The sequence below is a fragment of the Dipteris shenzhenensis genome, chromosome 18 (assembly GCF_047967505.1).
Source record: "Dipteris shenzhenensis isolate YYH24624 ecotype China chromosome 18, Dip_SZ_1.0, whole genome shotgun sequence".
In the NCBI taxonomy this organism is placed as follows: Eukaryota; Viridiplantae; Streptophyta; class Polypodiopsida; order Gleicheniales; family Dipteridaceae; genus Dipteris; species Dipteris shenzhenensis.
Genome location: NC_141613.1, coordinates 50,846,766 through 50,862,824, shown reverse-complemented (window position 1 = coordinate 50,862,824; position 16,059 = coordinate 50,846,766). Strand labels below are relative to the sequence as shown.

General features: G+C 39.2%; 1 protein-coding gene across 1 annotated transcript in view; it reads left to right on the top strand.

Moving 5' to 3' along the window:
• The window catches only part of LOC147891382 (homeobox protein rough sheath 1-like), a 71,598-nt gene extending 68,837 nt beyond the window's left edge, over window positions 1-2,761 (top strand). Inside the window, exons 6-7 of the mRNA XM_087389293.1 lie at window positions 2,047-2,249; window positions 2,437-2,761. Of these exons, the coding sequence (XP_087245419.1) occupies window positions 2,047-2,249; window positions 2,437-2,449 (216 nt within the window). The 3' untranslated portion in view covers window positions 2,450-2,761. The remainder of the gene's footprint in view (window positions 1-2,046; window positions 2,250-2,436) is intronic.
• The last annotated feature ends 13,298 nt before the right edge of the window (window positions 2,762-16,059 follow it).

Here is a 16,059-nt window from a genome sequence, read left to right as displayed (position 1 = left end):
GGACCAGGTCACATGCTATCTATTGAACTATTGTGCTAGCAAGATAGGATAAAGGTGTCTAAACCCCCTAAAATTTATTTGAAATCTATGAATATCACATATGATCTCACTCAAAGGAAGGCTTCTTTCGCTAGGACCCTTGCCATGATTCAAAAAATGGTGAGTTAAAATATGTATGGTTTACATGATCATGCACATCAACAACCATACTAAACTAATACTTTTCTAGGAATTGCAAGGAGCTTTGGTAGGATGGTTATATCCTCATGATTCAAGAGCATATGTTTTCACACTTGTCATTCTCTCTCTCTCTCTCTCTCTCTCTCTCTCTCTCTCTAGGTAGACACACACACACACTAGGCAAAGGATAGCAGATGCTACCCATCCGGCCCAACTGCATGATGGGGTAACACATCTACTGCCAAATCCCTACTATGGCCTACTAGACCTCTCCTATTACAAAACTGCATCATTAAGAGTACAAACCCCTTCTAAGAAAGTCCTCGATGGGGCTACTTTGATCGAACACCCTAGGGCTAAATTGAAATGGAAATGGCCCCAATCCTATCTAGTACTAGAGTATCTTTGGACCTCTACTTGGAGTCATATTAAAAGTCCTTGGGTAGCAAATGGACCTTACTTGAAATAAGTATGGAATAAGAAATGAAAACAACTATGGAATAAAACATTTCTTACAAGGTGTCTCTCATGAGTAATTTGTGATTAGGAAGATGGAAGGTTTTAAAAATTTTCAATTCCATTATATACTAGTGTCAGTCTTGAGCTCATTGGATTAGAGAGTCTTGCAAGCTTATGGCCAATACCACTATGTTATGAAGGTTGTGACCATAGGCATACTAGACATGGGATATGGTAGTCGAGGGCGAACTTTGATGATCAAAGATGCCCTGAGAAAATGGGAAGGGGCTGTCTTTTTGAATGTCAATAGAAAATTCTAATAGGAGTACAGGAGAGAGAGAGAGAGAGAGAGAGAGAGAGAGAGAGATTATTTACCTACAAAAGTAAAGAAAATACTATGAGGAAACAAAAAGCAACCCTCCATAGGAGAAATTATGAATGCTTATCATACTTGCTAAAAAAGAAAAGTATTAATGGAGAGGAACTAGGAAATGAGATGACCTGGAAGAAACTTTAGGTGTTGAAAATAGCTACTATCTAGCTTGTATCAGCAACAATGAGTAGTTTGAGCCTAGCGTGGGTCAAAACAGGGTCCTAAGAGAATTTGCGTGCCTAATCTATCCAAGATCTACTATTGGAATCCATGAGCCTTCTGTATAGGTTGTGCTCATGGAGGCAGGCTAGAAAGGTTGCGTTGGAATGCCAGGGTCCGTCCAATTGAATGGAAATGGAAGGGGAGAGATTGAAAGAGACAGAAGAGGCAGGCTTAGTAGTAGAGAAGTTTAAATTTTCTCTTTTAAATGCTGCCATAGTGAGGCTGCCAACAAGCTTTCATTCAAAATAGGAGAGTAACCAGGGGAGGCATTTCCTTGTGACAGGCGATTTGGCAATAGCTTGAAATTCGACCACTTACAGCTTCAGACTTTTGGCATGCCTACATGCTATTTCGGAAAAATGTAAAAGTCACGCCATCATAATGGCGCCAAAGTGGCAATCTTTGTCTCTTTTCATCTCTCCCCCTCCATTTGTCTTCTCTTTTCCTCTGTCTCCTCTCAAAAGGCGTGGGAGGAGGATCTAATGCACGGGAGCGATCCAGAAAATTATCTAAAAGTTTCAAGGCCTGATACTAACGTTGGGAAAATGACACGTTGTGAGGATTAGCACGTGTGAATAGAAGTATTCTATAGTTTCAGGAAGGTTATTCCACAAGCTGCTATCACCGTTCTTAATTTTTGCTAGCGCAGCTCCTTGAATCTAGAAGACGATATGATTGATAGAGGATCGAGTTTGAGGTTCATTCCGAAATTGAAATGGCCTTTGAAGCATTGTGCAGGCTTTGCTAGTGTAATTGCTCATATGCCTGTTGCTTTGAAATACTGATGACGAATTGATCCCCGAAATCTGCAGGAGCAGGACAAGGCCGCGCTAGCAGAGTCAACAGGACTCGACCAAAAGCAGATAAACAACTGGTTCATCAACCAGAGGAAAAGGCACTGGAAACCTTCCGAGGACATGCATTACGTAATGGTTGACAGTCCCGGCAGCCATGCTGCAATGACGTTTGTGGAAGCCACGATTAAGCCCGAGGCAGGCGCTATTCACCTGGACCAGTAAGAATTATATTGTGCCGTTAAGGCTTGTGACACTGTCCTATTCTATCCGTTTACATGTTCATTATTATTTTTGCCTCTGGCAGATCAGCAGGATATAAAACAGCTAACTGCCATGCATGATTTTCAATGGCTTTAGAAAGCCTTCTGGGTTATGTTTAACACATGCAACTGTTTGTGCCCACAGATACTTTGAATGAGAGTGGCTTGGGAAACGCTCGAATCCACTGCGGGGTTAAGAAGAGACATACTTTCTAGCGTGTGTGATCATTGCGTTAATCATTTAACGGGTTTGCTTCGTCTTGATGACGACTACAGTTGACGCCAGATACTCTGGCTTTTCCTTTCTGTATATTTATGAACTCAATGTAGACGGGCTACGCCGTATGTGGAGCTTGTTATGCACCAAATCTTTGATGTGCGAAATCAGTTCCCTCACTATGTAAGGGCGTTACCTAAGGTTGTTTAATTCAAGTTACTTGGTTTGCCAGTTTTTATCAAAGAGGGCCAAGAACGAGGGTATACTTTGTGGAAGGATCTTGCAATAATAATATGACAATTACGATAACAACATAGTAGAAATGTTAGAAACCTATAATGTAGCGTAATATCCCATCGCTTCTTATTTGACGTAATTCTTATGACTTTCTATGATCTCTGAAAACTATTTGTGCGAATCCCCTGAAAAACCATGGTAATCTCTATTTGATATTTTGCAAGACAAAATTTTATAATTTGTTCAAAATAACAACTTTCCTAAGAGATTTATATTCTTAATTCACATTGCACTATGAGTCCTACCACTAAGCTTTAAAGCACTATAACATGCTTGTAGGATTGGTTCCCCTTCATTATTCCCTCTTTCTCTTAATTGGAATGCCTCTTGAAGGACTTGATGAGCACACTAGATAACATTTTATGAAGAAATACTAGCTTCTAATTAGGTATATCGTATGAAGTGTCTATTCAATCTGAAGATGTCAGAAGGTGGGTCTATAGCTGATAATTTAAATCAGTACAATATGAATACAAGCCAACTAAGGTCTATAGGAGTAAACTTTGATGATGAGGTTCAAGCTCTTTTGACTTTGTGCTCATCACCAAGAAGTTGGGATAGCTTGGTCATGGTTGTGAGTAAGTTTTCCTCTAGTTAAATACTTTAAAGCTTGACGATGTTGTTGGTGGTATTCTTCTTAGCAAGGAAATGCGACACAAAAGGAAATGTGACAGAAAAGCATAAGTGAAACATTGGGTGCTTTAACCCTTGAGAATAACAGAATAACAGAAGACAAAAGGGAGAGAGAAAGGATCCTAGGATATCATGTCAAGTTAAGAAGCAAATCTAGGATTACATATTAATGTAATGATATGAATTCTCTTGTGATTGTGTCCTAATAATGTATTTCATGCAATCACAGGCACAATAATGTCTTTGCGCTATCAAATGGACTTGACCTAGCTACCAAATAAATACTAGTGTAGTATCAATACTACCAATGGTACTCATCGATCTATCGGAACTAGTAACACTACCACCAGTAGTTTAACACAATACTATTGGCAGTAGTACTAGCAATATTGTCGGCAATATCATTATCTTTGGTAGTAACAATATTTTGGGATTTTGTTGCTACTAGTAGTAATTTACATACTACTGCCATCAGTACTAATATTATTAGTGGTAATATAGACATTATCATTAGTAATACTACCACACCAATATATATGCCAACCATCGGGCTCATTTTCACTAAAAGTGGATTAACAAGAGGTAAAAATCCTTCTCTCTTCGAGTCTTGGTCAAGGAACCTAGTCCAAATATTGGTTTCTGGTCCCATGTCCTGAATAGGAAGGGATTTTCGAAACCATCACCAAGATCCAAGTTTTCTCGAATCTCCACATAAAGGAGGGAATTGTTTTGTCATACTTAGCATTTGCTGCATGCATGCATTGAAAGAATCATTTTTTACATTGAAAGTTATTAGATTTTAAGCAATCTTTTAACTTGCTCACTATTGTGTGGCAAATGCATCTCTTTGCTAATGTCAAGCGATAAAGCTTTCTACACACAGAGTAAGATCTACTCGCAAGCATGGCTTCAACCATCAGAACTAAGAGAAAAGTAGGGGAGCAACTAAGTAAGAGTAAGTGAGGAAAAGCATTCGGGATGCATTTTTTGTTAGGTTGGGCAACATGGAGGAGAATGAGATGGAATCAATTATGTCTAGTTTAGAGGGAGTCAATACTATGAAGAGGAGGATTCTTCATAATGCTAAGAGCAGATTGCAGTTTGAAGGTCATGATGACCTTGCTAGTCGGGTGCAATGGGGGACGAATGCCTTGCTTTGAGTTGATAGCTTTATTGGGATTGTAGAGACTTGTTTCAGCAAGGCATGCAATGTAGACCCTACTCTTGCATAGAGTTTGATTTCTTCTAGTTAACACAATGGGCAGGTGTGTGGGCCAAGAATAAGAGTAGGCTCCTTGCACCAAATCGTTGTGTCACGAAGGCTAAGAGCTGGGACAAGAAGGTTGCAGCAGCTTATGGGCAAGCTACTTCCCTGGCCACATGTGAAGAGCAACCAACGTCTACATCCTCGCAACCATTGAGAGGTGATAACATTCAAAAGACACAACACATGGCTCTAGTAACATAGATAGAGTGTTACACTTGGCATATGTCACAGAGAGGGAGATACAAGTTGGCAAGAAAATTGGCTTAGGTACCTATGGCACTGTATTTAAAGTGCGGTTGGTAAGAGCTATAGGGTTGCCATATCATGTGGAATATATTTTTGAAAAGTACAAGGGAAATATTGGGATGTGTACATGAGAAGCAAGGAGAGAACAACTCATGCAAATTATACACCCAATCCTTGTACGTGTGATTGCAGCAACCCTTAGAAAGCCACTGTGGGCCATCACGCCATACTTTAATGGCAGTAACCTATCACAATTCCTTTAGATTTTGCCAATGGACCAAGGCATGTTCACACGCTACTTCCACCATGTTCTAAGGAGATGAGCAGATCTAATGGTCACAATAATCGGGGGGAGTCTAGGCTACATTGGAGAAGGAAGACATTTCTCGAATCAATGTCTTTTGTGAGAATCTCCTCCACATCATCCATGCACTTGTGGATGGTTTAGCAAGGCTGCATGTTGGAAGTTGGATGCACATAGCCATGCAATATCTTCTTGGAAAGTCTAGATGCTGAGTAGGCATCATATGCTAGGGGATGGCCATGGACTTCTTGGAGAGTAGAAAGGTATTCAAACATCGAAACAAGTAGTCTTTGGAGATAGATGCCAACTTTGCTAAGTGGGTTCACAGGAAGGAGGAAGAGCATGGGTAAAAAACATGGCTTGCACCCAAGCTACAAGAAGTAGCGTTAAGAGGGAGATATACATGCCATGCAGATATGTATGCATTGGGATGGATCATTGTTGAGATGATTCAACTTTTTAAAGATTCCTAGAGTTACCTTGAGGATGATCGTAAAATGCCTCCTTCTCAAGTCATTAATGCCATTAAGCGTCATGCAAAATAACAAATGATGCATCACATTGTCGATCAAAGAAAGCAACCTAGAGAGACTAGTAGTATCTTAAAGAGAGTAGAATGTGAGGGAGGATTTGCATGGAAGAGATGATCCTTGCACTTAGGCTTGCAACATAAGCCACCTTTTTGGTCTTGTAATATTTTTGGGACCCCATATTTCAAGCTTATTGTAATGAAATTATTATTTAAAAATAAAATTTAATTTTTATCATTAAATGTGAATAAAGATTGCAGCATGCATATTTTCTTAAATTAAAGTAATTTTGTTATAACTTATTCTGCATAGCATATGTAACAGTTTGCATCGTACATGGGATATGCAGTATCTTCATCTTGCATCAAGCATATTGCATATGAGATTTGCATCTTGCATCCTACATCACACATGAACGCCTCACAAATGTTGAATTTGATACATATAGACCTTGTATATTGTCGCACACCAAGCATTCAATTGCACTTTGCTCTCTGCAACAAGCAATACTTTCCTATGAGAATGTCACAAGGAGAGGGTACTCCTCCCCCACCCAGGGAACGAGGAGATTCTAGAAGAGCAAGCAAGTGTTAATTGATGGAAGATGAGGATGAAGAGGAGGCTTGACGTGCCAATCATCAATGCTTGTAGTTCGAGTAGCTATGCAGGGTTGTGAATGTAGTGCCTAAGCATGTGCCAGACACTATTGCACATACATCCCTATATGCTCAGCTTGGAGGTATGTATGTTTAATATTATAAAAATTTCACGCTTTTAATATTAGATGTATCATTTATTTGGTATTTTGTCAATAATTATCACATATGAACTAGAAACCCACACCATGGGTATTGGTTTTGCAGGCATGCAATGGAAAGAAGTCAACAAGCTTGTCTCAAAACAAAAGCACTTTGGAAATGTGGCCCTTAGAGGCCGATGAAGGTAAAGCCTCTAGCAGCCAAGCTAGGAGATGAAGAAAAATGGAGAAAGGTGGAAGCACCCCACCAACCCAATCTTTGGACTAGCATGGCAGATGGAAGATCACAAACTACTGAGATGGACGGATCAAGGTAGATATATATCGAGGTATATGGGAAGGCTTCTCACCATAATGAAGTAGTGATGTACTTTGCAAAATTCTTATATGCGCACTTCATAAAGGGTATCCAAGTGGACTTCTCATTTTATAAGGATCAGCATAACCATACTCATACTAAAGTGACGGTCACCCAGTCACAATTGTCTAGGGCATTGAAGGATGCACGTGTACCACTAAAGCAACAAGTGGCACATATCCATAAAGAGAACATAGCCCAATTTGAGCAAGTCAAATGCTTGGAAATTGAAAGACCGCAAACTAAGTTGGAGCTGTAGAATGAGATTATTTCTCTACATGCCTAGCTAAAGAGCCTGGAGGACCTCAACACATGGTTGCAACAAGAAGGCCACAATGCGTGTGTAGCACTGATCAAAGATGCGGTGCGATTTTTTGTTTTTGACATCCATATTCTCAACCATATGCCATGCAGCTAGCTCCCTTCGATAGCCTAGAAAATTGTTTGTGCGCAATATGTCAGGGTTTGTTTGATAACTCAACTGGCTATTATGCTCTACCTTGTGGCCTTAAATTTCATATTTATTGTCTAGTAGATTACTTGACGAGACGACTAGATCTATTTGTCCACTTTGTAAAGACCAACTATCAATGGCATTGTACATGGTGTTGGGCTTAGGACAGCTGCCATGATTTTGAACTCTGTAGAATGTATATGATCTCTATGATGGAAATATATGACTTTGTTTCAAGTTATATGTTATTTCAAATTGATATAGTTGTAATTATGAATGAATAAAGTAATTAAATGATAAAAAATTATAGAATAAAGTAGGACCTTGCAAATCTAAATCAAAATGTGCAAGTAAATGGAAAAGCATTTAGCATTTGCAATTAAACTTTATTGAACAAAGGAAATCCTTACATGTGCATTCCATCCAACTTGGAAAACTAGCAATCCTAAAAAGATATGTAGGCTTCTATCTCGTATTAAAATGCTAAAACCTAAATGAAAAAGCATTTTCTATTTGCCATTGAAATATAAATTTAAGACTAGATAATAAAGCATTTTCCATAATAATTAAAGAGGTGACCCAATCATAGATAATTATATGCACTTTCATAGCAATCTCTCTCTCTCTCTCTCTCTCTCTATATATATATATATATATATAGATAGACTAAATTTTAAAGTCATCCAAAAAGAATGTTACCAAAGGCAAGAAATATCACTTTTCATATGCTTATTCCACACATCACATAGGCTTCTATTGCATATGATGGTGAGTGGTATGCGAGTTGGCATGCTCTTGAGAAAATTAACCTTATCAAGAGCACAAAAATTGGCATTACCACACAAAGTCCTATGCAATGGGTACACGGAAGAATCAAATCTTAAAGCCCAAACCCTAAACCCCAAATCCCAAACCCTAAACACAATACAATTGCAATGTACGAGGAGACAATACCATAGTACCACCCCTTCGAAGCATGCGATGATACAATACCATACAGTGTAAAATTTTTATCCCACCCTAAACCTACAACATCCAATCAAAAAACAAGAACACATTTTTATCCCACCCTAAACCTACAACCTCCAATCAAAAAACAAGAACACATTGAGAATACAATGAGATATTCAAAACCCACTATCATCATCATTTCCCTCATTGCCACAATTCACAAGTCACTATCCTCATAATATTCATCATCAATATCCCCATCTTCAGACCCATGTGGAAGGCAAATATTATTTCCTTCATCTTCATCCAATTCATCCATCGAGTCATCAGTGTCCTCCTCAAATGTTGCACCATCAATCCCTTTATCATCCTCTAATTCATGGGGTTCTGGGATATGCAACAATGGGATTGCTTTAAGTTGGATAGCATTAGGTGGGATATGATAGGTCCATTTTGGAACTTTCTCTTCATATCCCACATCTCCTATTGTTTTTAGCATTTTGTGATTGGCATAGATATACACTAGCTTCTCAACCTCATCCTCTAGAAGTCTATTTTGTAAAGTACTATGAATGTACTTATCATGACTCAAGTTTCTTTTTGAGCCTGATATTGAGCATGTTTGATAAAGAACCCTTATTGCAATCAGGAATAGAATCTCACACGTGCCACCATTTATCATCCAAGTAGATGTAATTTCGACTAATGCTTGAACATCACTCTATTCAAATAACCCCTCCTTGCATTGATACTTGGCTAACTCATTACAACGCTTTGTAAACTCATGGTTTGGGGCATAATATTGTTGCATGACCTTATGAAAGTCATGCATAACAATTGGGATCTCTTTAGGCTTCATATTCCACCACTCGGGGTCTAAAAGATACCCAATACTATGCAAGGGATTGTGAGCTTGCTCCCACCATGGCCTAAACAGTTGCCATAATTCCTTGAATTTTGTAACATTAAATGGTCTTCTCTCATTCTCTTGGCCTATGCGAGTAGGTGGATTCCTCGCAATAACAACTTGCTCAATACTTCAAATGTGCATCCATGATTTTTTGGTGGTTGGAGCCTTTGAGTCCAAATCCCTAAGCGCATATAATATAGGTTTCATAACATTAGTAGCATCTTCAAATCATTTTGATAATGTAGGGGATCCCAATGTTTCTTTCAAGTCATGCATTTTCTCCTTTGTTGCCCTATCGGTCAACTCTCACATCCATCATTCAAATGCATCACATTGAGTTGTCTCTATAAGAAAACTCATATTCTTCACCAAGGATTGCAAAGTGTAGAAGTACATGGAAATCTCATGATGGTTGCTGGTAATTACAGCATGGTAGAACCATCACGAGACATAAAGATTGCCTCAAGATGTTGCTTCAATCGTATTATCTTCATGATGTCTCGAGCCTCACAAACAATCTCTTTGAACCATGGCACTTGTTTGTACCAATCTTTCAATGCAAGATTTAAAGTATGTGTACAATATGCAGATGCATACATATTGGTATACTCCCTTTGCAATATTATACCTGCCTTTTTACAACTCTTGGAATTATCCATGATGACTTGCACAACCACTACAAGACAGGCCCTTTTTCTCCCCTTTTTCGATGAAAATACCGATGTTTTTTGCACTATTTTTTTTGACGGGTGCAAAGGTCGTTATTTACGTAGCTGTAAGCATAAAAAAAGAACGGTTGCTATATAAGCGTCACTAAATAGCGATGCTAATAAACATCACTATATAGCAACACTGGTAAACATCGCTATATAGCGACATTAGTAAACGTCGCTATATAGCGACGATTAACAAAAGCTAAATAAAAACATTAGTGGAGCTAAACAGGGCCACTGCAAGCCCTATTTTGCCCCGCTAATGTTTTTTATTTAGTAATTACAAAAAGAGTTTTTAATTACAAAATTTTCCTTGTGGAAAGGGTGATATAAAATCGCTCAAATGAACCGACCGAGCAACAAAAGCATATACATGTCGAAGATATACAACATTGTTTGTTACAAAATTACCCTTTTGAAAAGGGTGATACAAAATCGCTCAAACAAGCCGATATACAAGAGCATATACATGGCGAAGTATATGCAAAGTACTACTACTACTACTACTGCTCATCTGAATCATCATCATCATCATCATCCTCATCTTGCCAACCTGATCCTTAGCCCTCGTGAGCTGCGCATGATCCCTAGCCCTCGTGAGCTGTGCTTGATCCTTGGCTCTCGTCGAAGCCATGTAATCATCATCACCATTCACATCCGCTGATGGGACGCTCGAACTTTGATTCTAAGAGTGAAACCATATTAATTAGAAATTAGATTGAAACTTAAAGAATAAAACAGTTTAAAAAGTGAGATTACAAGTAGGAGTAGACTTATACCGTGCGAGCAGCCACCTCAGCCCAATCGACTGTCACTCCCATTCCCTCTTGCTCAATAAACCATGGCTTTGTTCCTATGTGAAACGCGCGTCTCGTCTCTATGTCTATAGGAAGGCCACCCATCGTATCTTGCTGTGGGCTCAATTTACGAGAGTTAGATAAAGTGCATGCAATATGTGTCTCCCCCTATGAGGGTTTCCGTACTCGTCAGATGTGCGACATGATCCCATGTCTAACTTAGACACAAACATGAAAACAAAAAACAAAAAACAAGAGCGGGTAAGAAGCAGAAAGCATATGAGGGAAGCAAACAAAAGCAAAAGAGAAGGAGAAGCATAAGAGAAGGAGAGGGGAAAAGAAGAGAAATAAAAGGAAAAAAGAGATTGAAAGAGGGGAAAATAACCAAATATGCATAAGAGAAAAAAGAGAGAATAAAAATGCATAAGAGAATACATTGAGAATGCATATGCTTATGCTAAAGAAAAAGAGAGAGAGATTAAGCCTAGGAAAATACATATGCTTATGAAAAGAGATTGAAAGAGGGGAAAGAGGGGGGGAAAGAGAGAGGAAAAGAGGAGAAGGAGAAGGAGAAGGAGACATATGCTCATGCATAAGCATAAGCATAAGAGAAGGAAGAGGGAAAAAGAGCATAAGCATAAGAGAAAAGGAAAGAAAGCATATGCTTATGCATATGCATGAGCATATGAGCATAAAAGAAAAAGAGAGGAAGCATAAGCTTGTGCTTATGCATGAGCATATGAGTATATGCTCGTGCATAAGCATAAGCATAGGCAAATACATATGCTTATGAAAAGAGATTGAAAGAGGGAAAAGAGGGGGGGAAAGAGAGATGAAAAGAGGAAAAGAGATTGAAAGAGGGGAAAAAGAAGAGGGGCAAAGAGCATAAACATAAGAGAAGGAAGAGAGGAAAAATAAGAGAAGGAAAGGAGGGAAAAAGAGATTGAAAGGGGGAAAAAGAAGAGGGAAAAAGAGATTGAAAGAAGAGAAAAAGAAGAGGGAAAAAGAAGAGAAGGAAGAGGGGAAAAGAGGGAAATAAGAGGGAAAAAGAAGAGAAGGAAGAGGAAAAAAGAGGGAAGAAGGGAAGAGAGGGGAAGAGAGGGTTCCTATGCCCATCACTGCAGCTGCAGGCCAATACAAATAACAAAAATAACAAAAGAGGAAGCACTTTCTTACATGGAATAGTCCCGCTTGGTGTTTTGTGGACTGGCCCTACAAAAGAATGGAAACATACCATTTTTCAAATAACTAGTTAGAGGAATGAGGAGTTTAGAGAAGAAACTTCTCAAAGGGATTGGATTGAGGAGAGAAGCATAAGCCTACAAACAAGGAGAAAGAGGAGGAAAAGAAATACAAAAAAGAGAAGAGGTGATCTTCTTTCTTTCAGTAAATCTCGTTTTTTGTCTTGAACCTCTAAAAATCAAGCATAAAAACTAGCACATAGCCATAGCAATACAAGGAGAAACATGCTTCAATACTCACAAAACGAAATCTCACAAAAAATGAACCTACATTGCTTAAAGACACTCACCTTCTTGAGAGACTTCTTTTCACACAAGCAGAGAGGGAGAAGTGTGGAGAGGGAGCACATGTGTTAGGAGAGGGGTTGGGTAGGGGTGAGGAGTGGAGAATAGAGAGGAGGAAAGCGACGTCATCGAGTATAAGGTGGGAGAAGAGATTTTTGCTTTCCTCACGATAGAGATGTCAAAGATAGCATCGTGCGGGGTTTCGGGTTTAAGCCCCCAGCATCACTAGATAGCGACATTGGTAAGTCACTATATAGTGACATTTATATCCAAAAAGCATCGGTATATAGCAATAGAATAGGACAAAGCATCACTATATAGCAACAAAACATGACAAAGCGTCACTATATAGCGACGGTTCAGGGCACATACTACACATGTATCCTATTAGGATGCTTAAGTATCGACGTTTAGCATGTGCAAGGCACTAATCATCGGTATTGGAAGTGGGGTTCGTTAAGGGTTGCTATATAGCAACTTTAGTAAAAGGTTGCTATGTAGTAACATTTACCTAAAGTCGCTATATAGCGACTTTTATCAGATTGGTAATGGTCGTTATATAGCGACACTGAGATAGTTTTTTATAGCGATGTTTTATAGAGAGTATATAGCGACATTTACCTAAAGTCACTATATAGCAACTTTTATCAGATTGGTAATAGTCGTTATATATCGACATTGAGATAGTTTTCTATAGCGATGTTTTATAGAGAGTTATTTTTCATACATGTTTGATCTTTTGAGAGAATAAAAGTACGAGAGCATGTACATCAAGGTTTGAAGCTCATATATTCATGTCCAAGTTTGAGATGAAAAAAATCAATGAATAGCATTTACATCAACGGTTTCACCTGAGCCAAGTCTGACGTGCCAAACAAGTCTATCTCTAACTCTATACCGAGTTGATCTCCTATATCATCATCGTACTCTAGCATCGTACGTTCACCTAAGAGTACTTGATCATCTTCTTCAATAAAGTGTGGTGATTCTTGATGATCATCGTCTTCTTCCTCAATATCATGATCTCCATCTTCCTCCCGTACGATGTCATTATGCGCATCTTCCTCGACTCATATTGTGATCTTCATCTTCTTCGCTAGATTCATCTGGATCAATTGGATCCAGAATTGGTAGTGGCATCTCCATATCCACATCTCTATCTTCAAAAATTTACTTACTTTGTGGTGCAACTTGGATCAGGTACCACCATCTTGGATCAGAACGATCTGGATGATGAACCACCTATATTGAGGATGGGTGCCAAATGCCATCAATTATATATATGAAATTATGCTTAAGTACATGTATCAATGGATATTTAAAAACAAAAGCTTCGATTAATTAAATCATTAGTATGCACCTGCTCACAGTGCTCGGGAAGAACAAAAGCATCATTTTTATTGGTCTAAAGTTTGGTGGAGTCTATTGTAAAGAAACCGCTACTGTCTTTTCTCACTGTCACATGGGGACCATTGTAAATAGTTCTAAAACATTTTAGATCAAGAATGAACATACTAAATCGCCTGAAATCAACTTCATAGATTTTGCGTATGGTTCCATAATAATCCAACTGTGAGGAGAGAAGATTGGTATCCGAAACACTTGCTCAGCTATCTTGTGTGAAGTTAGCCATGACTCCACAATCATACGTGACTCTCTTTGAATCGATGCCTTCCATGCAAAAATGGCATCCATATGACCATAATGCACTATACTCTCATCTATTTTATAGCATACATTGCCACAAATAATTACTTAATTATGTCAAGAGGTAAGAAATTTACATGCATCATACATCCAGATGATAACTCTCACTCGCACTCGTTTATTGTCTCTCCCTCACACTTGGCTTTACGTAGAGCTAGTTGTAGCCAATCAAGTGACATGTGAGTGGGGAGAAGAGCCAGATCCCATGGATATGGTTGCGATTGCCTATACATTACTCTGAGTCTCGTCCTTGCATTTATTCTTTCTACTTTGGCAGCTTCATATCTCTCAATCCACTTTTGCATCTCCTTGCTATTGAGGATACAAAACTTATTGAATTTCTCCATTTGCTCTTTGATCATCTTTCTTTCAATCCCTTTTCCTTGGGAAACCTTGCCAATGATGTGATCATCATCCTTGTTATGCCAAGCTTGCGGCATATCGGGATCCGTGGATGCAAGAAACTTCGTGACATATACTAATGACTCTTGCATAAGCCATCCCTCTGCCATGCTTGCTTCTGGTCTTGCTCTTTGTCTTACAAATCCCTTAAAAGTTTTCATAAACCACTCGAGAAAAAACATCCACCGACTATGAACAGTACTTGCAATGTCCACCTCATCACCTATGTGCACAAGCAAGTGCACTTGAGTTGTCATAATGCTCGAGGGAAAGTGCTTCTCAAGCAAGCATATGGCTTTGATGGATTCCACCCTAGCCTTCTCGATGCTCGATATGGAGATCTCTTTTTGAGATATCCACCTATTTCACATGCCCATGTAAGATATATCCATAATCAGTTATTTAGCTTAAATTGAAGAAAATGCAATCAATGCGATTTGATAGTAAGCATACCTCACAATACCACTGATCTTGAATATAGCATTTCTAACATCTTCTTGTAAGCACCCTTTTATTGTAATTGCAAGGATGAACTATCAAAGCAACTTACTCTAACGCATCACGATTATCGATACACTAATGCTACAACTTAGAATACCTGTAAGACCTTGTGCCAATCGTGGGACTTGAGCCCACTAAGCTTATTGTCCTTTGAAAATGCTCCTTTCAAGCAATGCATGTACCCTATGGGTGTTTGAAAAGAGGCAATGTCCGCCTACCTCCTCTCTCGTAGAGAGGATCCATGTTGCTTTCGGGAGGATAACTTTTCCCAAAGCATGCACTTAGGGCCACAAATGAGACATCCTATTCATAGCATGCAAGTCTTCTCGCACTCCTCTCGAGTATTTGGAACCAACCAGGTGTGCCCAAATAGTAGCCCCCACATTCTTGAAGATATGCATGGGATCCAAGAGATGATTGATTTATAACTGATCCCAATAAGGAAGCTCGTGAAAGATTGATAGCCTCTACATACAAGGAGGAGGTTCCTCTCCATTCACCCTCCAAGCCCGAATCCAATCACTTGCCTTCAAATATGATGGTGGTGGATGAAGCTGACCTCCAGGTGCGAGATGGTCTAGCGGCCATGAACCTGCGCACTCTCCATATCCTGGGTAGTCATGCATGGTCCAAATCAAGATACCCCTAACCAAAATATCATTGGTATGTCTAGGAGCTCTAGAAATATCAAATACCCACACTCCTCTCCATAAGATCTGTAACTCCTCTATCAAAGGTGCCATGTACACATCCATATTTTTGGCCTTGTACTTCCCAGGCACAAGTAGTGCAAGCATGAGGTCTCTCTTCTTTATTGCCAGCCATGGTGGGATATTGTAATTCAGTAAGTCTATGGGCCATGTCGACCAAGATGTCGAGCATAACCGGAAAGGTTTCACTCCATCCATGGCGAGCCCAAGATGTAAGTTGCGTGGCTGCCTCACAAAGTCTGGCCACTGATTGTCTATGTGCTTCCAAGCTGCACAATCTACAGGAATCTTCAATGTGTCATCAGTGGACCGATGAGATGCATGACATGTCATCAATTCCGCTTTGGATTTGCATCGAAACATGTGCTATATTCTTGCAATGATGGGAAAGTGTCTCAAGACCTTTATCGGTATCTGCTCACCCTACAAGTCATCTCTATATCGTTGTTCCCCACACTTCGGACAACTAGCTAGATCTCCATGCTTAT